Below are 25,469 nucleotides of genomic sequence, written 5' to 3'. Positions count from 1 at the left end.
GGAGGCTGGAGGAGGATTTTTGACAACCTGCCAAATAAAGTAGTTGTAAATATTAGCTCATAACGTAACTGGTAAACAACCAAGTAATAGAGCCATTAACTACAGTTTATGGTGCTAAATCAGAAAGTGGCACCACTATGCAGTAAAATATCTCTGCTGACATGAAGACAGGGATTAGGGCAGACACTAAGATGTGAGTATTTAGCACTCACTTCCTCCAAAGGGACACTGTAAGAAACACAACTTGGCAACAAACTCAACTTTAACCTGTGTCTCTCCTAACAATAAAGTGCAAAGGTCAATTCCAAACTGCTGTGCTCCCCCTGAGGGGCCAGAGTGTGACGCAGAAAGAGAAATCCGAGCTAACAGCTGCTCTGCCCTCAATTTGTGTCTTTCACTAGATTGCAGTCACTCAGTCACATACTCATTTTTCATGTGAATCTGTACATTACAGCTAAGTGTCTAATGCTGCCATCAATATTTTCATGCATAAGCTCAGGTGAGTAGTGTGATGAAAAGCTGAACATGAAAGGGAGAGAAGAGACACGGCAATGGGCAGGAGTCTATATAGTTTCATGACACACTCGTGATTTATATGTTTTGACCAAGAAATGACGCAGAATGACAACATTAAAAAACCAGGACATGTTCTCTTCCTCTTCACTGCCTCCTGCTCCCACTTCACTTGTTCTAAGACAAACCCTGTGATTCTTCACAATGTTCTCCATTGTGTTCTGTTCCTCTTGGGTAAGGAGGAATTTCCTATCACGAATAAACTCCTGTTTCTGAGAGTACACTTGGGGAAAGTCATCTGAGCAGGAATCAGAGTTGATCTGAGGTAAGTCAGGTGCAGTTACCCAGAATAAAATGACTCACTAAATTACAATGAAAATCCGATTACAAAAAGCAGCTGTATGTTACTGTCATATGTGCTTTTGGTAGTTTTGTAAGAGATATGGGGGTGTGGGGTTATTATGTGGCAAAAAAAAGGTCAAAATAGGGCGGTTGTTTCACTTCCAATTTCAAGTAAAATTATTTTACTATGTAACTCATGTTAGCTATAGTCACAGGAGCCCAAAAACAAGGCCAAGAGAGGAAAAGTGGGACAAAAAGCAGAATATGCTGTTAGATCTAAATTAAAATTACATATCCAGAGATATGTCAAGATTAGATTTAGCAGGTTAACTAAAATGGAATTGTTGTTTAGTCTTTGCTTACCTGTCTCCCAAAAAATGGAAACCCTGCCCTACATGTTTCCTGACTAAACAGCACAGATGGACACAGGAGATGGGTCCATCAGCTTGTTAAGGGTTTGCACATAGAGACTAATTCTACAGAGCAGTGGTGCAACCAGGACGTTAGCATTGGGATGGGATGCAGAAGGCCATGGTTTCGAATCCCACCCCACCAGGCCCGGCCCTGCCCAGCCACCAAGGGTCACCCTGGTGCCGGTCCCAGGCCCGGAGGAAAATGGGAGGCTTGCAAGAAGGGCATATGGTTTAAAAAATCAACACGTGGAACACAGTCCGCTGTGGCGACCCCTGAAGGGACAAGCTGAAAGCTATTGATCTGGTGAATTTTTGTGTACATAGATAAGGTGACATTTTTCCTAAGAGTATTTTCTGTGTTCCCGAAGCAGCCTAACTTTGTTGAAGGTTTCAGTTTTAATATCAACTGCTGTAAAGTAATTAATGCTGATTTGACTCAGGAACATGCTTAATTTTCCTAGAAAGCCTGACAAACATTTAGAGGAACAAAAACTAGCTCAGATGTGACGTTGAAGGCTCCTGGAAAAGTGTTGCGTTGTGTGACAACGTAGGCTTGGTGACCAAACTCAGTATTGCAAGATCACATGTTGCAAACTGGCTAAAAATACTTCTCCCGCACACAGTTATTAAAGTACTTCAGAATGAAGTTTTTCTTGTGTAATCTCAACTAACCGTTTCTGAGAAAGTCTAATTGACTTGTCTCATATGCCACAAAGTTGTTTAATGTTTCCATAGGAATAAATGACATACCCTCTTTGAACTATAGCATCCACTTTTTAATGCTCATACACTGTAGTTAGATACTGCAGCGCTTCATACTAAACAGCATGTTTATATGTTTGCAAACACCATATTGGCAGGCTGCTGTTTATAGTAGGTAATATACAGTTGTCACCATCCATCCATTATATTTAACCACTTAGCCAATTCAGGTCCTGGAGCCTATCCCAGCCGCCATTGGGTGAAAACCGGGGATCACTCTGGACAGGTCACCAGTCTATCTCAGGGCCAACACAGAGAACATTCCATAGAGAGACAGCCATTCACACTCAAATGCAATTTAGAGTCACCAATCAACCTAACATGCATGTCTTTGGACTGCAGGAGGATATCGGAGTACTTGGAGGAAACCCCAACAGGGAAAGGGAGAACATGGATGCTCTGCAAACTGAGGACCTTTGAGCTGTTAGGTGGCAGTGCTAACCACCACCAGTTTTCACGGTCTAGCTTTATAGTATTTGCCAATTAGCACAAAGTACATCTTAATGTCTGTAGTGTTATTAATCTTTACAACATCAACGTTTTAATCTAAAGGAAGGAAGGGGGTCATCAAAGTCAGTATTTTCTGGGCACAATAAATGCCTGTAATAAAGAAATATTTCAGTCTGGAGCAAAGTAGTGCAATAAATACGCAATAATAGGTTTTATCTCTTTTTAAAGGCAACTTTATCAAATTTTTCAGGAATTCAAATGACAAAAAAAAAAAGATGGATGAATTTAGGTGAATTTTCAGTGTTAACTTTTTTTTGTCCTTTTGGCTTATCCCATGAGTTCAGGGTCACCACAGTGGATCATTGTCCAAATGTTGATTTGACACAGTTTTTTTTTATGCCGGATGCCCTTCCTGACACAACCCTCCCCAATTTCTACCGGGCTTGGACCGGCACTGCAAAGCTGGAGAGGGGAATGGGCAGTGGTTCAGTGTCTTGCCCAGAGACACTTCGGCATATAGCCGGAACCGAGGATTGAACCACTCTTCAACTCTAGCTGAAAAACTCCTCCAGACTCGGAGGAGATTTTCATAAGTTGTTCAGATGAAATCATCTGGGGGAGCTCTGGAAAAGCAGGTTGACCATGATTACAAACTCCCTAGTGTAAGCAACAAGATGACATAATCTGAACGTAAAGTTCCTCCCAGTTATGTCAACTGGAGGTAGTTTTCAAATAGAAGTAGAAAGATATTTTGATATAGGAAAGCCATTAGAAAGTTTTAACGGCATCTATGTACTACTAAGTTCAAAATCAGTGAAGTTGTCCTTTAATAGTTCTTCAGTGGTCTTTTGTACAAACCCTTATTTCACCTAATAAATGTTTCTTTACAGACTTCTTTTCACAGACTTCCTCTTATGTCCTTTAATGATTCATCTGGGCACATCTATGCACCAGAACTGTTCTTCAAGGAAATAATAAATTTATAGTTCTTCTAAAGCCAGCACAGGAAAAACGTCAAAGGTTCCATCTGGAACACATTTCTTCTTTTCTGAAAGATTTTCATCTCTCACAATCTGTTAACACTGCACCTTTGAGATCCTTGTTGGACTGAACAACATGAACAAACTAGGTAATCTGAGTACACAGTATGCAGGCTGTGTAGTTGGAGCCACTCACAGCACAGGGTGCATTCTTCTTTATTAAACACTGAACTGTCCTAATTTAACTGTATCGACTTCCCACTGAGGAATGGCGATAATAATAGCTCAGAGGTTTGACAATTTGGTGCACTGACGCAAGTGTTTCTGGGCCAGGGGTAGTGACTGCAGGTGCCATGACCCAATGACTCCACTACAGTGAGTTAGATAATGGTGGAGAGTGTGATGGACCATACCAGCAGGCCGGTTACTGACTCTGGCACTGAGGGACAAGAGGACGCAGTCTAACTAGGTGACATAACCGTAGGCAAAAGCCCAGTGACGAGGGTCCTCTGTCACTGCCAGTAGCTGTGCAATGGCTCAGAAGTGATGGGGTTCATTACTGCCACTTAGACGGGGACATGTCATTCACACCACTGTGTGTGTGTGTGTCACTGTCAAGTGACTGTTGACAGGCATTGCTCCTCTGATTTCACACACAGAAACAGAAAGTAGACAATGAGTCTATTCTAGTAACTGTACAATCTTTAAACAGTCAAACCTTTGACATTTAACTCAAAATGGCAAACTTAGTGCTACAGCTGATTTTGTCATATTGTGCAGACCAAAAGCCATAGACCAAACATCAAAAACATATCCTAAATAATTACACATGTTATAAGTAAAACAGAATGCAATGATTTGCAAATCTCATCAACCCATATTTTGTTCACAATAGAACGTAACCAACATATTAGATGTTGAAACTGGGACATTTTACCATTTCATAGAAAAATATTAGCTCATTTTGTAATTTGATGGCACAACACATCTCAAAAAAGGTGTTGTTTACCATGTGTAGTATCCCCTCTTCCTTTGACAACGGTCTGTAAACATCTGGGAAGTGAGGAGACCAGTTGCTTGAGTTTCTAGCTGCTTAGCAGTCCACCTTAATAGTTGTTGTTTTTTTGTGATGCAACAAATGTTTCCTGTTCGTGAAAGGTCTGGGCTGCCGGCAGGCCAGTTCAGCACCCGGACTCTACAAAGCCATGCTGTTGTGATGGATGCAGTGTGATAAGATATGTAAGATATGGAGAATACAATAAAATACGCACACAGCACAATAACTAACAGTAATACATCAGTGATTTATAGCACACTAAATTTCATACCTTACCATTCATAGCTGGAGTTTTTATCAGTTTACCACAGAAGAAGTATTGTCCGAGTTAGCTGATTATATGCAGCTTGCTAGCTAAGCTAAGAAGTTGACTTCTGGTGACCCCAGCAAAGCTGGACACATTAGGCTGGTCTGCTAACTTAGTTAGCTAAGTTAGCTCAAGTAACATGAGCATATAATGTTGTAATTATTTAACTTCTATATAACGTATTTTCTAAGATTATAATATTTTTACTTAAGATTTATGAATGTAGTGAGAGAGGACATGAAGTTAGTTGGTGTGAGTGAAGAGGATGCAGAGGATAGAGTTAGATGGAGGCACATGATTCGCTGTAGGGACCCCTAAAAGAGAACAGCCGAAAGTAAAAGAAGAAGAAGAAGAATATATTTACTTAGTTTAAATGTTTTTTATTTTTTTATGGATATACATACATTTTTATGAGCATATACTAATTACATCTGTTTTTCCTATTTTATGTTTTTAACTAATATAGACCGTATGTTTTTACTTTAATCTCACTCTGTGGCATCTCTGTTCAAACAATCTTACATGCATCAGAGTTTGAACAGTGGCTGCGAAGCTTGCAGGGAGATCATCCTGCATGAGGGTCAGACTCTGTGGTTTCCCATAGTATGCGGACCGAAGGTTGATGGCTAAACAGGAGAGGAGGGGGAGGATTAAGACCAGGAGGGAAAATTCAGGAGAGATAAAAGCACAGCTGACATGGGAAAACTGATGGCGTTGTTTTCCAACAGAGGAAAATCAATGCAAAGGTCATGGGCTGACTTAATCATTTAAAATTACTACTTTGTAATAAAATGTCACTTAGAGTGTTAATGATTTATAAATGTTTCTATCATTTCCCATTGCTGAACAACCTTATAAAATACACATAGTCCTATGTAGAATGCAAAAACTTACAGGAAATGATGCCTACACCGCATTGCTCATGAATTGCTAATGGCCTTATTCTGGTACATAGAATGAGGAGTGGTGAATGGCGCATTAGATAATTTGTGTGCATTGATGTTCGCACTTTCTAGAATTTTTGTTTGTCTTTTGCCTTCAACAGCAGACAAGATCAGATCACACATCGCTTAGACTGAAACAAAAGAGAAGGCTGGAGTTGTGGGCTTGAAAACCAAAATATTGAGCTTAAAGACTCATTGAATACAAACCTGCATAAAGCTGAGGACAACTGCAGATATGTCAAATAAGGGTTTATTACTACAAGTGAGCCCTTTCACGTGCAGGTGTATATGTGTTCTGTTAATAATACACACATATTGCTTTTATCTACTGTAAATAAGTGATTCAGATTGTTTTCCAACATATCATTGCACGTAGGAGGCCATAACATTTGGAAACCTGAGAAAACACAACTACACCTTTGTGAACATAATGCATAAACAAATCAGATGACAGTCAATAACAGTGTAATGTGCTGTCTGCTTTTACAAATATTGATTATGCATCACAAATGATGGACAAGAAGATAAAATCTATTTTTAAAAAACTTAAATTGTTTGGAGCACTTTGTTTCTACAATGCATTGTAGGGGTAGGATGTTGTAAAAGGTTGTACTGAAACTAATGGCTTGATAGTATGTAATTCACTTTACTTACACAGAAAAGCAGTATAAAATGATGTAAAAGACAACAGTCATTGAGGTCATTACATAGTGGAGTTATTTCCATATAATGTTTGGTCAATCAGACATATTAGACATATTATTTTGTGACATAGAAAAGTTACTTAGTAATATCAGTGAAACAAGAGTACTGTCTAACCCAGTTTGCCATGTAAAGATTAAAAAAAGGTCAAAGAATTAATAAGGCAGTGACTCAGCCTGACATTTTTCAATTGAACTTTGTTTGTAAAAGGAACAATGTTTTTTTTCCAAATCACATAGTTTTGCATTAAAGACACAGTAGTAAAAGACAGAGTTTGTGATGTGATGTGTGATGCTAATTCTTGGAAGAATACAATTATGAGATTAATTGAATTTGGAAACAAGCTTTGTGGGAAAAATGGTGTAAAAAGAACAATGTAATGGACAGTTAAGTCCCTGAAAGAGGTGAATGTTAAAATACATAATAGATGTTAACATTAAGCAATCTAAAATAAAACATCTAAGCTTAAAATAATAGGATAAAAAAATCATTGAAATTATGATAAGAGGCAGTTGATTTATGCTACTCCCAGCATCTTTTTCAGCAGTTTTAATTGAAGAAAATAACTGTGCCTCTTCAATCTGTTCACTTTAACTTTATTTTTCTTTCTGCATTAAAATTGAGAATAAATGAAATTCTTTACTTAACTCAAAACTCTCATGAGGTACTGAATACTTTTAATTTGAGAGATGTACTGTTACAAACACTTCAACATAAAAGAGCCTGTACCCCCAACAGTGTGTGTCTGTACTGCCTCCCCCTGGTCTAATGACACACTACACATGGTGAAAGCCATTGGTACAAAATAGCCTAAAACTAGTTGCAATCCTAAACATCTTAAGGTTTAAGTTGATTACCCAAACTTAATTGTTCAGCAAATTAATGTGATTATCAAATAATCTGTCAAAGTGTGAAAGTCTGCACATACAGCATTCTGTACACTAGAACGCAAACATCCAAGCAATATGACACACAAAACTTACATACTTTTTTCCATAACATACTTTTACAATCTGTGTTCTCAATAAACAGAGAGTAGAATTATCCCCTTTCTGACTGTTTAAACCTAAAAACTGAGAAATTATAACATTGTAAAACTAGAATTCATGGCAGAAGTGCTGTATTGGATAGCATTAGAATGTACAGGTGTACCTAATAAAGTGGCCAATGAGTGTAAATTAAGATGTCAATTTTTAAGAATATTTGTGTTTCTTTCCGCTAAGTAATCACAGTGATTTGCAGAATCAAACGAATTAGAATATTTAAGGGTGCAACAAATTCCTGCAAATTGTAAAGCCCCCTATCCATCTGTTGTTAGAAATTTGATTGGTTTGAGATCTTCAGCCACAAGGTGGAGGGACTTCTCCACTTCCTTCTGTACCGAGCTGCACAGCTACAATCGAAAAGTTTTCAGCAAATTCATAACAAAAAAGTGAAAGTCTTAAGAATCTACACAAATCTAAGACTGCAACTGTAATGTACCATGGTTTACGGTTTACATAATACAATTCCACTCGTATTTTGGCAGATGTTTACAGTATATATGTACACTGTTGTACTCACATTAAATGCTGAAATTCAGTGACATTATGAAAGTTTTATCATAAGGTGTCAGACTAAAACCAGACACTGCATCAAGTGGGAAGTCATTGATAGCCAAAGTAGGGTCAGAAAAGCCCTCCATCTTTTACCACTTAAAACTACCGAATATATAAACACACCATTAAATTTAAAAGATTATCTTGATGATTAATACAATCAAAAGGTATTATTGTAAAATCTACAAAATCAACACTGGACAGATTATGGAGGGGAAAGTGAAGCATGGTTGTAGCACCAGCATGCTGTGGTGCTGTTTTTCAGCAGCAGAGACTGGAAACCGGTCAGGGTTGAGGGAAAGCTGAATGAAGTAAAGCACAGAAATATTCTCAGACTGGGCCAAAGGTGCTTCAACAAAGAACTAAATGGTCTGAATACTTATGTACATATGATAGTTCAGTTTTTTCTTTTTAATAAATTATACACATTTGGTTCAGCGATATTTTGAAAATTAACTATAAATGCCTATTAATAATTAAAGGACATGTCACCCAGTGTAACAGTGTTTTTGTCGTTTTAGACTTTAAGTTATTAACAATCAGAAAAAATATAAAATTAATTTCAGAACATTTTATAATACTAAATGAAGCCTATTTCCATATAATAGGATAGAAAGAAGTTAATCACCTCCACAAATCGAAAACCAATAGATAATAGAGCCTAAACTCAGTTAGAACTAAACCATAGGTACTCCTGGTTCTGCCTGGAAAGAAAGCGGGTTTTGCCTTAATGTAAATAGGAAATGCTCACTGAGACACGTCATCTAACAGTGAGAAATCAGACAACGAGCCATCCTGTCTCTCATATCTGGTGATGTAGCTGAGGAGGTCAATCGCTGTCACGACACCAAACGGCACCAGCCTTAGGCAAGCTGACCCGTCAGCATCATCTGCAGAGACACAGAAGCCTGGTGTTAAAACGACATTACTAGCTAAGCAAAAAAAAAAAACTGGGAAACTATATCACAACCTAACAGTATTTTAAAGATAAGAAATGTTTTGCTAGAAAAATGCTAAAAGTCTCCAATATAAATCACATACACTGATCAGGCATAACATTATGACCACCTGTGCAATGTAATGAAATCCAATACTGCGGCTCAGCAATTAATTCTACTTTTACAAGGCTATAATTTCTTATGTTTTAGGTTGAAACTGTCAGAAGGGTGATAATTCTACTATGTGTTTATAATTGAGGACAAAGTGGGTGGTGGAGTTAGAGTGGAGTGCATTATAAGAGTGTCGGATGGGAAGGTCAGAAGGTAAGAAGAGGTGGTTGTAATGTTTTGGGGACCTCATTCATTTTAAATTATTATTATTTTTCTTTTTGTCCTTTCGGCTTATCCCTTGAGTTCAGGGTCGCCACAGCGGATCATTGTCCGCATGTTGATTTAGCACAGTTTTTACGTCGGGTGCCCTTCCTTACAAAACCCTCCCCAATTTCTACTGGGCTTGTTCATTTTAAATAGGGCAGCAAAAACATTAAAGCTCAATGAAAAATATAATAACCATATACATTATTAAACCACTCTTAAAAATGTACACACGCAGAAATCCAACTCGCTTCAGAATAACAACAAAACTTCAACCCCAAGGTTGCATCGTATTAACATATTAACGCTGAGTGGGCTCATCCTGAGTGCACCTTCAGTGCAGATGGGGACTTAGGTTGCACGTCCTCTCTCTCTTCTGCTCCTTAATATTTCAGGTCATCTCTTACTACCTTCTGTCAAATAAGGGTCAAAAATGCCAAAGAGTAAATATAAATGTAAAATTACTTACACTGGGTCTGATCATGCACCACGAGGGCAAAGTTCTCTGCTTTGAGGATTTGGGACAGCATCCCCAGGTTGTCTTTCAGGTGCACCTGACAGCACGTGTGTAGGGAGATTACTTAAATATTTGCAATTTATGCATCATATTTGCCAACCATGTTAACTTGTGTTCCAACTGACTGGCTGACCTGCTTGAAATTCTTGCAGAGCACCTTGCTGACAGCATCTGAGGGTTTGACCTTCCCATCCGACACAGAAGACAGAATGTTTCGAAGAGTCACAACTCCTAGGATCACACTGTGAAAGTAAACACACACACACACACACACACACACACACACACACACACACACACACACACACACACACACACACACACACACACACACACACACACACACACACACACACACAGCCTTATGTTGGAAACAGCTTCTTTATTTTCTGCATTTTCCTAGATTTTAACCAATCATTACACCATTTTTTCCTTGTACCTACAATAAAGTATGGATATAAAATAGCTAAACCTTATCAGTATTTTAAAAGAAATAATAAAAAAGGGTTTTGTATGAGAAACCCTTCTTTCAGAAAAGGATAGAAAAGAGAGAATAGGCCTGTGACTGGGAGTGGAAATTAGATCCACTTCATGATGTTGCATGACCCTTCTTTGAATACTGGAAATTGGTGGGAGGAGATAAGAATGAAAATATGATCTAAAAAGAGGTCAATATAACACCTACACAATTATAGGCAAAAATGCTATCAAGTATTAAGGAGAAATCACAAGTGTGAATAGTGAACTCAAACCTCAGAGTTTACTCTTTTTGATTTTTAATCAGTTCTACATCTTAGAAAGTCCTGCGGCTTTGGCTGCCACCAGTTCCTGCTTAGATATCTTGTCAGGTATTACATTTCAAAATAATCTTGTATTTATTATCTATAATTTACATATTTTTTGAAGAGATCTACCCAAATTCATTGACAACTGGGCTCTGGTCAAACGCTTTCTCTTTCAGGATCTCAGTGGTAGTCTGACAGGACACAGAAGGTAAAATGGTGAAGAGGGCAGACAGGTCTAAACTCTGGATGGTCTGGTTCCACCACCTTGAAGAGAAAGAGGAAGACAAATTAATTATTTAACACTCCTCTGTGGTTTGCCTGTCGTCATGTATTCTAATGTAACTGACTTTCTCACCAAGGTTTGCGATCCATCGGAGCCTCCGGGCTTAGGAAGCCCTTCTCATACATCCACTGATCACTCAGAAACTTTGACCTAGAGGCAACATGAACAGTGGCGATAATAGAGTTCTGCAAGCATCACATGAGACATCGGTTCTTCAGTCTGACACCTTAGTTTTTTCAGTTTTTATTTTCAAATTTAACTGCTTGTGAAATCTCTGTCTTTCTGTGCTATTATTTCCTGTCACCTCTATAATGTCCCCTGTCTAATAAGGAAAACAAATGTTTTTTAAAAAATTGTATGAAAAGTCTTTTGTTTGAGAGATAGTTATCTAAGTGATGATGATGTGGCTCAATGAGAGCCTTTATGTGCAGATATTCATCTTCCCTACAGAAACACTTTGTCACAAGTGTCTTGCTAGCTGAAACATTACAGCACATGTCATATCCACAAAATCCCCAGTTTTATTCCAGTTAGGTCAGAAATTACCTCAAGACATGAAGCACTTGGTGATTCAACCATTTATTAAAACACTGTTGTCATTATTTTTCCCATCATCATCACTTTTTATGTTTAATGGGTTTGTTCAATACATTTCATAACTGTTTGTGTTTTATCAGCTTATAAATATTGTGTTTGTTGATATTTGTGACTTTGATGAGATCATTTCTCAAAATTTTGAAACGGAAGCTAGTGACACAGTTTACTCTCCAAAAATCTAAAAACATAAGCAGCAAAGTTTTCATTTGGTTTGGTTTTGCCCTCACATAAGCCAGATATGGTCCACAGGCCCAGTCGGTTGCAAATAGCACATACTGTATATAATTAATGTGCAGTATGGATTTGGAATAGAACTTAATATTTAAGTTTACAAGTTACCTCAAAGGGAACAGAAAAATTAGCCTGGGAGCTAATCACATCATATTGAGCTCATCATATTAGTGAACAATCGTTTTTGTGTCCTTTGCCTCTTACATGTAGTTTCGGACAGAGTCGGCCAGGATGACCACACAGCGCTGCCCCTCCTCAAGCCGCTTAGCTACATTCACGGCTGCTGCCACAGCGGAGCCAGAGCTTCCACCTACATCAAAATAGTCCAATGATTAAAAAGGAGCAGTAATAAAATAATTAAGATTTTAAAAACTCAACATTACAATGACTGAAAATCTTAAACGGTATCAGTTGTTTGATGAACATACCACACAGTAGACCCTCCTCTCTGATTAGTTTGCGTGACATGGTGAAGGTCTCCAAGTCTGTTGATTTATACCACATGTCAACAACCTGCATAGAATTGTGAGGCCAAGAGAAACACAGCATTATTTTAAGGTCATCAGTAGCCAAAAACACAAATATTGCGCAATCCATACTAACATTTGCAAACACACTCACAGATTTGTCCAACACTGTAGGGATGAAGTCATATCCAATGCCCTCCACTTCAAACAAAGCCTTTTTTCCATTGTTCTCTTTTGATCCCACCAGAACAGAGCCCTCAGGATCCACAGCAACAATCTAAAATATACACGAACACAGGCCTTATTATACTGCCGCACAAACATTATAAAGACACCACCACCAGGCTTATCAATGTATGAACGAGCAAATATGTGCATAGCTTTTCTGACACTACCTTACAGTTTGTCAGCTGGAAGTCCTGAAACATAGGCCTTATCTATACATGTGAGTCGGTAAGTAAGTAACTATTTATACAGCACCTTTCGAAAGCAGACATTGAAAAGTTTTGCAATAAAAACAATGAGAAAAGCTTTACAGTAAAACAGAAAATAAAACCATAGAGCATAAAGCAAGGACAGTAAAACAAATCCAAATCTAAACAAGTGGGTCTTAAGCTGGTTGTTAAAAATGTCCAGTGTCCATACATCTTTTCAGAGTTTTAGAGTTGAGTCTCCTGATTGGAGGCATAACATTGCAATATAATAATTTCAAACTGCATTCTGAATTAGATTGAAAGCCATTATTAAAAAAATCCAAATTGGGCCGACATGAGATCTTTTTGAAGACTTAGTCCAGAGCTTAGCTGCCTCTTGTAAGCGATAAAAGGATGTTTTGTTAAGGCAGGTAAAAGGGGAATTACAATGAAGACATAATTAATTATTTCCTTTTGTGTTCAGGATACAATGGTTCCGAGTTTGGCAATGTTCCTTGACTGGAAAGGACTGAAAACAACAAGGAATTTACGTGCTCGTCATAGCTTGGTCCACATACATGCCTAAGGTATGAAGAGTAGGCTGAACAGAAGATGACAACATTCCTAGACTCCCTTTTACCTTTGGGACAAAACCAGCTGGGGCAGAAATAAGAACTGTATTCTACTGTAAAAAAAAAATTTAATAGATGTAGAGACAGTTTAGACAGTTTAGACAGTTTTTCAATGTGTTTGAGGTTAAATGATTAATATAATTAATATCATTTGGATAAAAAATGGTAAAAGCTATGCCTTTGTGTTGACTTATTTAGACTCAGAACAGAACCCTTGAGCTTGATGTGATGATACATGAACAGTAGCAGAAAATAATCCTGTCTCAGACATAAGAAGAGACTCACTCCAGGGATGATCCAGAGATACCAAACCAAGATACCGTAGTCAACCACATCCAATACAGAAGTGAGACCCAACAGTATCAATACAGAACCTTCTCCTAGTTCACTATGCATTAGAAGATCATTTGAAAATCTAAAAAGAGCCTTTTCTGTTGAATGTAGTAGACAAAACCCAGACAAACTTGCCAAGTAAGTTTTAAGCTGCAATTAAGCTGCAAAAAACTTTTTTCTAAGACTTAAGCAATGAAAAGTAAATTAGAAATAGACCTGTAATTCAAGGGCAGAGAAGATTTGACTTTTTGAGAAGTAGCTGTACAGCACCATGTTTGAAATGAGCTAGGGCATCGCCAGAAATCAATGACTTATTGATTACAGAAGCACACATCAACCAATATAGCCAATGACATTTTTAAACAAGGAAGTGGGTATAATGTCAAAGGGACACAACAAGGTTTTCACCTTTGTAACCAGATTAGTGAGCTCTTGTAGTGTAACTGGAGAAAACCTGGGGTAAAGCAGGGCATGATACTTGTTCTCTTGTCATTCACCATAGCAACAAGAATGAAAGCTTTCTAAAATCCTTTAATATATTCTCTGTACAGGTTTTCCAAACTTATAGCAAAATTTTTAGTAAAATAAAACACACAAAAATGCTCATGACTCTAGCAGAGTGTGTTTCTTGCCTTCACATTGGGGCATCTCTCCTTCAACTTTCGAGCAACACCTGTGAGTGTACCACCTGTGCCAGCTCCAGCAACCAACATGTCCAACTTACCTGAAAGGCAATGAAAAAAGCAAATTCTTCTTCTCAAAAGTAAACCTCATATTGTGTGTTCATTTTTTCTTCTTTTGGACATAGAGACAAACAACAAAAAGGGATCAGTCTTTAAAGAAACGAGCATAGACCATCACACTGCTCCAGTATCTCCTCAGCTGTTGTATCATAGTGAGCCAGGGGGTTGCTGGCGTTCCGATACTGGTCCAGGATGTGTGAGTTGGGGATCTCACTCTTTAGACGCCAAGCTGTACCCACATGAGATTCTGGTGAATCAAAAGCTGCATATGTAGGTGTGCGCACTATTTCTGCCCCAAGAGCTCTCAACACATCCACCTACAACACATAATACAGTAAAATCACATCTCAATTGACTAAATCATGGTCAGATCTATTTGTTGTTTTATATCAGTCTTTGGTAACTTTTTTTTTGGAAATTTTGTATGTATTTTTATCGAATTTTGTCTGTTTTTAGTCATTTTCATGTGTCAGATTTTTGGTTAATTTCAGCTCGTTCATCATTTTTAAATGTTTTGCATCTTCTCTAATTGCTGTATAATGATCCGATGAAGGGTAATGTTCATTTAAAGAGCTGCTCACCTTCTCCATGCTCATCTTCTCAGGCATGGTAATAATGCATCGGTAGCCCTTCACTGCAGCTATGAGGGCAAGACCAATACCTGCAGATAAAATCAATGCCAGCTGGGTCTGACAGGAAATGTTTTCTGCTTCGCTTAGACAATAGCCGGCTTGGCCTGAAAATCTACTTTACCTGTATTTCCAGAGGTGGGCTCAATAATTGTGTCTCCCGGTTTGAGGATCCCAGCTCTCTCAGCATCTTCCACCATCCGCAAGGCGATCCTATCTTTCACGCTGCCTCCTGCATTGAAGAACTCGCACTTGGCCACTAAACACATAAGATCATACTGCGTGTGAGGTTAAAAGGTTAATGTAATCTATGCAAAATGTATTCTTTATACTACGAGGCACTTTGGCACCACCTAGGATAAAGCTCTGTCAATAACACTGTGGAAATATTTCTTAATTTAGCCACATTTCTACTTATTTAGCTTAAACTCAGCCCATGGTGACCCGAGCAGACAGTAGTTAATTCCGACCTGCTCAGTTTCTTTTGTCTTTTTATTTTTCATGTTTTTTGTTCATGATCAAAAAACATTCCTCACCAATCCAAATAATGTTTCACTTATTGTAACTTTGCGTTGTCCTTTACTCTCCAAATGCAATACAAATGCAGAGTCTGATACTAGAAACTTGTTTTCACATTAACAAGCTTAAAGAGGAAAGTTTCTCGGCTCTCGGCTTAACTCAGACTTTAAGACGACATGTACAAAGGGAATTTGTGGCATCATAACCAGTTGAAATCCAGGGGTCTAATGTGCAACTTACACACATGTAAAGTGGAATCTTCCCATGTAAATAAAATACACAGTTTTTCATTCTGTATAGAAATTTTTGCATAAAATTTGCCCACTTTTGTTGCTGCTGTAACATGGAAATGTCACACAGTGTAGGAAGAATAAAAGTTTATCTTATCTCATTTTAACATATTCATGGATTTTTTTCCCCCTAAAATTCATCCTGAATTGTCCTGAAATTTCTGTAACTCTGAGGAGAACAAAAAAAAAAATCTGGAATGGCTATAGTTAAATGCTACAGAGACTAATCTCTGTCACGTGGAAACAGTGTAAGAATTGAGTGTAAGACCCTTAATGGGAACAAAGTCAAATTCCCCTTTCATCAGTTTAAGAAAGGCTAAAGGGGCTTTCTTTAGGAGGCTTAAACTGATGCCTGTGACAAGTTTTGTCCTCACTGAACTCAAAAACCTCACTGATTACAAATTTGGTAAAGATCACATTGGTCCACTGCCAATACCAGGTGGAGTAGCAGAGGAAGAACTAATGAATGCAAAAACTTTGTAACTTTGTAACTTTCTCCTATTAACAGCAATTCTTTTTATTATTACCACTCCATCTATTGGAGTGGTAAAAATAAAAACTTCTTCTTCAGGCAAACCACCAGCAGTTATACAGTGGGCAGCAGAAGGTCATGAGCAATACAACACCTTAATGTTCTCTTCTGAACCGGTAACCAGGAAACCAGCAGCTTCACAGCACTATCAATAGACTTTGATAAAAGCAGTGGAGGCTCCTCCAGTTTCAAGTATCGATTTAATGTTTGTCGGCATGACTTTTTCCCTGAAAGAAGTCTTTCTTAGCTTCATACCCAAAGATGGAGCCTCTAATCTTCTATTGCTGAGCCTCAATCACAGTAAACTTCTCATCTTTCTTGTTGCCAGAAAGGAGAACAGTAATGTTGTTGTTAAAGAGTCAGGGGTCTCTCCTCTTTCTAAAATGAGAAAACTAAACTCTGCTCCCCTGCCCTGTTCTTGCTCTCCGTACCATTTACATTTTTAAGTGACAGTAAAGCTACATAAGCTAACCATGCTAATAGCCATTTGTCCATTAGTGTTAGATATGGGTTATGACACATGACAGTTCTGAGAGGAAGTTATTCTTGTGAAGTTGTGCAATTTGAAGGGAACTGTAGCAGAGCCCAACTATAAATGTTTCTGCAACACATACGCTTGTACATGAGCTCTTTCATACAGGAAAGATCCATTTATCCAATATGGTCAAAATTACAAATCTCCAGCTCATTTTCCATACATTTGTTCTCAATCAGGCAGAAGTTTCTATTGAATGGAATATTTTGTTTTTTGTCTTTAGATCTCTGTGTGCAAGGGACAAGACCAAAGGTCAAAACTGGATGCATGTGATCTTCGGGCCCTCAGGGTTTGAACAGCAAGACTTTTCAGGAGAAGAGTCCAGCTGCTGAACTGACCTGCCTGCAGTCCAGACCTTTCACCAGTAGAAAACATTTGGTGCATCATAAACAACAAAATCAGACTACAAAAGCCCAGGACTGTTGAGCAGCTAGAATTCTGCATCTGACAAGAACGGGACTAAATTCCTCTCCCGAAGCTTGAGAAACGGTCTCCTCACTTCCCAGACATTTACAGACAGTTGTTAAATGAATAGGGGATGCTGCACAATGGTAAACTGTTTTGCGATGTGCTTTTGCCATCAAATTCAAAATGAGCTTATATTTTCCATTTCTCCAATTTCCAATTTCTCAGTTTAAATATCTGAGGCCAATCTGAGTTTTTACAATGCAGCATCACTTTCAGTTAAGCCTAATATTAAAGATGCACATTCTAAAATTCTTCTTCAACCTTTCCAATAAAAATAGGCACACAGTGTAACACAAATTCATAACTAAATTGTTAGTAGTATCAGAAAATGTTCAGAAAATGTATTTAAAATGTTTTCACACCTACTGTATTTTGCTCTCATTTATATGCAAGCACACAAGACTGTGTGTATCTTTGTTAGCTCTGCAGGGACTTTAAGAAAGATTTTACTCACAAATCTCACACTTGAGTCCAAACTCCTTTGGGATTTTGTTCAAACGAACAAGTGGCGTGTGTCCAATTTTCTCAAGGATGTCAGGGAGGATGCGGGGGGCTTTGGTACTGTGAAAGTACCAAAAAAATCACCATCACCCGTTTGTAAATAAATTGTGATTTACACAAAGACAGTTTGGTGGAAATATGCTCATATCATATCTAACCTTGTTATGACTATTAACTATTTCCTTGTTTTATACATTTCCACTGATCAGCAGGTAACAGCAACATGTCAAGAAACACACCAATGTGCCACTGAAGAAGAAACTAATGGATGTAAACAATGCAAATTTCAAACAATAGCTTTACTCCTACTCCAGTTTTATGTAATTCAAAGAAATACCACTGCATGACTCTTACCGTTGTGGGTGACTATGTGGTGACTCTGAAATTGGCACCCCCAGCCTCCAGGTACACCGGCTGGGCAGATCAGGGCGGGTCCAGTTCAATTGATCAGCTCTGCTCTTCAGCTTACTTTCACTGTCTGTGCAAATCGTGTGGTACGATTCATGCTGAGCCTCGAGACAGTCCTGTTGTCCATGTGCAGACAAACTGCGACCACTGGTGACAGTTCTAGCATCCACTATGGGAGACGATTGACCCTGAGTGATTTCTGCATTGATCGGGTTATGTGCATATGGACAAAGAGTAGGAACATTTTCTAAACTCATACCTCCAGACAGAGAAAGCATGGATTTCCTGCAGGAGATGGAACACAATCAACACAGATTTAAATGACTTTGACAGGTTGTACACTGGTTAAAAAAGAAAGGAGGAAAATGCAGTTTGTAAACACATTATCACCATAGAGTTCTTCAGATAGAACGAAACTCAATTTGCAATTACTTTTATAATCAATTATCTTTAAACAAAATTGCAAAAATCTCACCAGTCTTTTAGGTTGAGCTTTTAAATATTTTACAGGGGTTAGTCTGTTTATACATTTTTTCCTAATCATTTGCATGAATTACATTCAAAGAGGCATGAACTCACCTGTTTGTCAGACAAGACTCCAGCACTGGTGTGTGTGTGTGTGTGTGACCAAGACACTTAACGGCAGAGACAGACCAGACCAGCCCACATCTCAAGTTAAAACAAGTCATGAACAAACCCCCCCCCCTCATTAACTGGTGAAGCGTATGTATTACACTTTCTGCACTTTATTTTCACTTCTTCATTGTGACTGATTCAAACCCAAAGAGACTGAGTCAATACTCTACAGCAGCAACATGAAGGAGAGATCCAGTCGTCCGAAGTGTTTGTTGTTAACAGTAGCACAACCAGTTATGTTTAGAGGAAATCACATGGGTGATATAGGTGTAATGTAAACATATAAGAATTTATAATGGGGCAAATACTTTAAAACAATTGCTTGAGGGAGACTCAGATGCCATTGCAAGGCCCAAAAACAATGTCCTGTGTGAAAAAAAAACTTTTATTGACTGTCATTGTTTTCCCTTTAATAATAGCAGGTTCGTTTTCAGGTTATTGTGGGCATATAGTGTTTGCCAATGTGTTAGGCTTCTAAAAGCATAATGTAAAATATTTGAATACATTTATATTTATTAAATAATAATTATAAGAATATATTTGTTCATCCAGCTGTGCTATTTTCACTCTCATGTATTTTTAGACTGTTTTAGCAAAAGTGCAAATGTTTTGGCCATTTTAAATGTAGTTTAGATTTTTCCATTCATTGTGTGTTAACATCAGAGGGACATCTGATCTGTTTTACATTAATCCTGCAATCTCAAACAAACAGCAAGTCATGAAGAACTGCCTTCATATCAACATGAACAAGCACTCCTGTAACAGATTATTTGGCCTTAGTGAGTCCTGAACTCAACATCATGGGGTTGCTTTTGGAATACCAATAAAGAAAAGACACTCAGATGAATTAGAGTCGGTCCCAACTGTGACTAATTTTCCAAGATGCATGGAACAAGAGACCTGCATACTACAGTGTACAGAGAACTGAGAAAGTGGTCAAAACAATTTTTTTCTTTAAAATTAACGCTATCCAAAGTTCACTGATTAATAGTAATTATCCATAACAGCATGCTTGAATGCATCACTAATTTGAGTGCTTAAATAATTGGCACAGTACTGTCTGTTACGCTGTATTCAATCATAAAGCCAGGGAGGAACGCTCTTATTCGTTTTATATCTCTAAGATGAATCAGGGAATAACCTCAGATGTAGAACTACGATATAGCTAAAGAAATTCCATATGCCTGTGCACCGAGTTTAATTTAAGTTTGATCCTACTCTGTGTTGTGCCATGTGTTTAAATAAGTGTCCGAAAGGGGAAGACAAGCAGAAATATTTTGTATGCTTTCTGTAAAGTCTGCAGTGTATTAAAACAGTGACCTCTGAGGAAAATGACAATATTACTTTAATAATGAAAGTTTACATTAGTTATTTCAATAGTTAATCTGAAAATGAGCAAGTGGCTCAAGAACTGCAATCTCTCTAATATTTATCCACAGAAAAAGTAAGATTCATAAAGTCGGCAAAATTACGTAAAAATTTTGAATTTAATGAAGTCAAAGCCATTTTCAAAAATAAAGAAAAGACAAGTTTAATGTTGTCACAGCTTCAAAATCCAGTACCATTCAATTAGTCCTAGAACAGATCTGTGAGGGTACAAACTTAAAAAAAGACGGGATGGATATGGGGCGGGAAAGATGAGCAGTTACAGCTTGTGGTTCAGAATCGTCCTGAACGTTCTCTGTCTCTAGAGCGACGCCTCTCATGGTCACGGCCACCTCCACGTCCTCTGTCCCTTGAGCGAGATCGCCTCTCTCTCGATCGAGATCGAGACCTGTGACGACTGTAAAAGTGAAGAAGAGGATAAGGAAATGCTATAAAACAATTATAATGTACAAGTGCCCCGGTATAAAAAGAAATAATTAAGCCTGTACCCCTTCCTCCGGCGTCCATATAGCTCTCTCCTCAGTTCACGTGAGATGGGCTTCAGGTGCATGAAGTTACAGAAGCCACCACGGGTGCATTCCCTGTGGAAAGAGAGCAACTTAGAGCAGCTAGAACAGAGAATATAGGGCAGGATGACAGAAGAAAGGCTGCAACTGTGTCGGCACAGCAGTTGTCCACAAACTACAGGTTCAGTGATTCGACTAGCGGTTTCTCCTGAGCAAGACACTAAATCCCAAGTTGCTCCCAGTGAACCAGGTGAGCCCAGCATGGGAACCTCATTGGTATGTGAATGTTTGTGCATGTGAAGCAATATTGTAAAGTGCTTAGGATAAAAGGCACTATATTAGCAGATTATTCCTTATATTACTTATAAGGATTTCAATATGTACTGGATAACACACGTTTGACACAGCATCTGCAACAGGCGGGCTATAGTATGCTGTCAAGGTCATTTAGCTGAAAATGGAAAAACACCCTACATATATGTAGATACTGCTACAAATGCTTTAGGTTGGAACCTACCACAGTTTAGTGAGAGAGGTCAAATAGGGCACTTCTTTCATAAATTGACAAAAATTGTGGAAAATGTGCAAATTAGCCATTAAGGGGGCCTGGTGACTCAGTGGTAGAGCATTGGGTTCGAATCCCGGTTTCTAATCGCAAGCTCTGTCACCTCTGGTAGCACTCACCCCATTTCATACTGGCGACAGCAGGCTTCTCTGAAGTCTGTGACAGGAGACAGCTCCGCGTGGATGGGCTGTCCATTAAACCATCGATTATTCAGGTCTATCACAGCCTTCTCAGCATCCTCTTCATAGCGGAACTAAAGCACCATCAAGAAAAGGAAAAGAGTGTATATGAGGAAAAAAACTCCTCGACTCTGGATCCATTTTTAACACTATGGTATGAAAGGAATTGTAATCTCTAAGGTTTTAGTCCAGACACTCACCTTCACATAAACATTTCCTACTAGGTGGTCCCCAAGGTTATCACAGACATTCATTTCCTCCACTTCTCCATATTTTTCTTCCATCTCTGTGAAGACTTCCTGAAATACAATGATGAGCCTACTGAGCCTATAGCCTACTGAAAGAGTTGTTCAACACTATGCTAAGTTATGTTCTTGTCCCCTCAAAGACCAATACAACTGTCATTTGGTTTGGTCACATAATCATGAAGGTCTTGTCAGAAGCCAGTTAGCCTATGTTAACAAGCTGGACTGGACAAGTAACTTCTTAGACTCACTTTGTTGTTTACTCTGTCTGTATCTGTTTCAATATTTTACATCTCTGCGCTCAAAGGCCAACAAGATTATCACATTTGTCTTAAGCAAACATTTAATGTTATAAAGTCAAATTTCTAAAAGAAAAGAAGAACACTTAAATGTCTGTATGTATAATGGTTCTCTGTTAAGGTGGCACTGCAATGATAATTGGTACAATACTGCAATACCATTCACTGGAAGAATTTCATTGAGGTAAAAAATTGATTAGACTTTTTCTGCTACAAGTACATGGTTTCTACTTTCCTGCACCTTTTTAGGACTCAGCAATGTGAGATTTCCGGATCTCAGAAAGGGCACTTGGATTATTTAAAAGGAGTTAATGAAAATGTACGAGTGACAAACTTGGTGTAGTCATGGTTTGAGGCAGAGCCATACTACATGGGACAATTTTCAGAATGGCAAAAGTTACCTCAAAAAACTCGTCATAGTGCTCCTGCATCTCCATGTCACTGATGGCACCTGATGGTTATAAGGGAAAATTATCATTAAATATGGACAGTTTTTTCTGCAAAAAAAAAATGGTCACAAAAAGACATTTCTGAACACAATGTGGTGTTACCCCAGAGGGCAAATCCCTGGGCTGAATCGTATGAGGTCAATTGAGAAACATACAATGGCAGAATGGGATTTTTTTTTCCCCATAAGGCCCCTTATCCAAGTTGTCTGGCCATTATAAGTGACTAATTGTTTTTTCTTTAATAAGCATAATGTTAAAATGTTTAAAAAATTCTCTGCCACGGTGATAATAGTGTGTTCAAATTCACACTGTTATATACCATCTTAAAACACTAGTGCTGCCATATTACAGCTAAGCTGATTATAACAGCACAGGACATTTCAGAGTCATATTCACAAATTTGATCCTTATCATGGTTTGAAATACTTACAGGTCAGACCATCAGCAGACTGGGCACTGTTTTGAGGGTTCCGGTAAATGTTCAGTAGGGCAATAGTCTGAAAAATATAAATGTTCAAATTTGAGATTATACATTTTTATTAGGAATAGGAAATTTCCTTTTTTATTTTTAAATAAAATGTAGAAAATGTGTTATTCTTTCTCGGTTTGGGTATAATACCAAAAGTATAATACCAAAGTTAGTTAGAGAAATATATATCTTTTTTCCCCCTTACCTGGCTGAATGTGGGCTTGTTGTGTAATCTGGAGCAGCGGTCTCCATGTCGACATGCACCAATTTTAAAATAAAAAGAGCAGTTTACCCTGACGATAAAAAAAAAAAAAAGGTTTAAATAAGGTAAATCAGCCTGACTTTGTCATCATATCAAAGCGTCCAGACATCATAAGCAAAAATCTAAAGCCGTGAAAGCTTTGACAAAAGGACTTTAAAACAACTGTTAATTTATTTCCCCAATGCCCTTACAGATCTACTAGTTCTATTAAAATAATAGCAATTAACTAATGAAACCAAAAAGCACATTTTCTACTGAGGGCTGCAGGCAGTTACAGGAGACTGTAAAAATGCAGCTCCAGACTCTAAACTCAGGCGAATAAACACCTCTCTTGACAATACCTACTACTTATTTTCCCATCATCTTCAAGGTATGCCATTGACCAAAGGAAATAATTTCCCATATATTGCAATAAACCAGCTGCATCTGTGAATGGCCAATATTAATATTAAACCATATGTGGGCTACACTACAAAGTACTGATGTTGATTGTCCGGTCCGACTTGTGTTGTTGTTGTAGATCATTTTCTTCAAGTAGGCTTTGGAAATACGTTTATCTAATCTTTTTTAAATGGGGGGTTTCATTTTAGACAACTAAAGGCACTATAAACAATATGAACTGTTGCCTGGCAACATCTGCCGAGAAGAAAGACAAAAATTGTTTAAAGTGGCGTTTGTATAGTGAATATAGACTCTTTAAAACAATTAGCTAACTTCAAAAGGTATATGTTGGTAGTGAATATGTATTTAGCTGCTTAATAACGCAAAGGTTGCCTGGTCGCCATTTATCCGTTGTTCTTAACGTTATTGTAGCTAACGTTAAGACCAACCGCATGGGTTTTACAATGTAACTAGCTTTAGCTAACGCTAAAAAAAAGCCTGCTTTAGAAAGTAGTTACTATATCTATTTTGGACGTTTTTAATAAGCAAGGTGATTATCTTTTAATTATTAAAAAAGTAACTCAATATGACTGCTTTGTTGTGGCCATCCCAACACTGATCAGCGCCCAGATGCTACAGAAGCTACAGAAGCTAACACACACACGGCGCGGTATCATGCTAGCATAGCCGTTGTTAGCTAAAGCTAGTTATAACCTGGAGACTCCGCATGTTAAAATATATATTGTTAATGGACAGCGTAAGCTTGAAGGAACTAGATTCGTGCATAAAGATAATTAAAATCAACGTTAATTACTTACTTATCTTTCTCTGTCCCAAAAATGGATGCCAGGTATTCAGCCATCTTGGCTTGCCTGTGTCCAACGAGCAGCAGTACCCACAACACTTCCGTCGGAGTTCTTTCAGAATAAAATCATAACGCTCACAAACGGATGCGAACAAAGCTGTTCTGGGAGTATTGATTTACTTCTAATATGTCTAAGTCCAAAGTTAATGTTGTTGTACTGGTTTGCAATGTTGTATGGGTTTGATACATGAATGTCAAATTAACTGATACTTTAGTACATTGATCTACCAAGAGATTAAAACTAGATAGTGTGTGTTATCGTCAAACTATCATTACAATCAAAATGTATGAGTGTAAACTCCGCATTTAACGTCTATATTAATTTGCACTTGTAATCATCTGCTCTTTTACGTGTCAATACTTAATAATTAGCGTGTATTTTGAAGGAAGTGACATCGAAAGGAACAAGGCTTAAAGACGGAAAGGCTTAATATTGGCCACTTCCGTCTTTTGAAATTAGACCTGCCTTCTATGGAGCCACGCTTCATGCGTTTCACAGCATGTACTACTAAAGTATTTAAATTATATTTAAACGAGCATGTTTGCTGAAGTAAAACCAAGAAAATTTTGTATGATCATTTCAAATAAATTCATTACTATCAAATTCTGAAATGCATACAAAATTGTTGGTTAAATTACTGACTCTTTGTCAAATTATAAAACGTTCAAGGCTAATTTTGCTTTTATCAACATGCATTTATTAAATAAACCTCAGATTTTTGTGAATAAAATCTATTGGTTTAACATTCAGGTATTTTTTAATAGCAACAGCCTACAGATAATTTATTTACAATAAGAACCTTGTGGCTGAAATGTGGTTAATGTGGTTAAAAAAATGTATCACAAAATATTTAACAGTTTGCTGAGCCTATTCTTTATAGTCTGTTATGGAAGGTACAGTAATAACTGACAAATGAACTGACTCACACATAGTTTATCTAACACATTTAAACACATAATTGT

At 37.8% G+C, this 25,469-nt stretch overlaps 2 protein-coding genes across 2 annotated transcripts; both read right to left on the bottom strand.

Moving 5' to 3' along the window:
• Positions 1–5,297: 5,297 nt before the first annotated feature.
• On the bottom strand, positions 5,298–18,923 carry cbsb (cystathionine beta-synthase b). The gene is made up of 15 exons (XM_067517344.1): positions 18,211–18,923; positions 17,810–17,916; positions 15,136–15,270; positions 14,964–15,043; positions 14,495–14,699; positions 14,272–14,363; positions 12,416–12,538; positions 12,223–12,307; positions 11,999–12,104; positions 11,039–11,116; positions 10,813–10,947; positions 10,032–10,140; positions 9,851–9,935; positions 8,820–8,958; positions 5,298–8,370 (listed from the first exon to the last, which is right to left on the bottom strand). Exons 1-15 carry the CDS (start codon positions 18,540–18,542, stop codon positions 8,274–8,276), a joined length of 1,908 nt encoding a protein of 635 aa, XP_067373445.1. The 5' UTR covers positions 18,543–18,923; the 3' UTR covers positions 5,298–8,273.
• A 1,445-nt stretch (positions 18,924–20,368) lies between these two features.
• Positions 20,369–24,598, bottom strand: u2af1 (U2 small nuclear RNA auxiliary factor 1). The gene is made up of 8 exons (XM_067517391.1): positions 24,460–24,598; positions 23,204–23,291; positions 22,960–23,026; positions 22,482–22,531; positions 21,737–21,835; positions 21,477–21,610; positions 20,775–20,867; positions 20,369–20,683 (listed from the first exon to the last, which is right to left on the bottom strand). Exons 1-8 carry the CDS (start codon positions 24,501–24,503, stop codon positions 20,560–20,562), a joined length of 699 nt encoding a protein of 232 aa, XP_067373492.1. The 5' UTR covers positions 24,504–24,598; the 3' UTR covers positions 20,369–20,559.
• Between the last annotated feature and the right edge of the window lie 871 nt (positions 24,599–25,469).

This window comes from Channa argus, chromosome 9, assembly GCF_033026475.1.
Source record: "Channa argus isolate prfri chromosome 9, Channa argus male v1.0, whole genome shotgun sequence".
NCBI classification, from domain to species: Eukaryota; Metazoa; Chordata; class Actinopteri; order Anabantiformes; family Channidae; genus Channa; species Channa argus.
The sequence above is the reverse complement of the archived record's forward strand: the minus strand, read 5'-3'. Positions and strand labels throughout refer to the sequence as shown.

Excerpts from the sequence above, each read along its gene's own strand:
- cbsb (XM_067517344.1), bottom strand. The coding sequence starts at position 18,542 with ATGCTTTCTCTGTCTGGAGGTATGAGTTTAGAAAATGTTCCTACTCTT. Across the intron at positions 8,959-9,850 it reads GGTGCATGATCAGACCCAGT|ATGATGCTGACGGGTCAGCT; the intron begins GTAAGTAATTTT and ends GTGTCTCTGCAG. Across the intron at positions 8,371-8,819 it reads CTGTTAGATGACGTGTCTCA|CTTTCCCTCAACCCTGACCG; the intron begins GTGAGCATTTCC and ends TACTTCATTCAG.
- u2af1 (XM_067517391.1), bottom strand. The coding sequence starts at position 24,503 with ATGGCTGAATACCTGGCATCCATTTTTGGGACAGAGAAAGATAA. Across the intron at positions 22,532-22,959 it reads GTCTGCTGATGGTCTGACCT|GTGCCATCAGTGACATGGAG; the intron begins GTAAGTATTTCA and ends TATAACCATCAG. Across the intron at positions 21,836-22,481 it reads ACTATGACGAGTTTTTTGAG|GAAGTCTTCACAGAGATGGA; the intron begins GTAACTTTTGCC and ends ATTGTATTTCAG.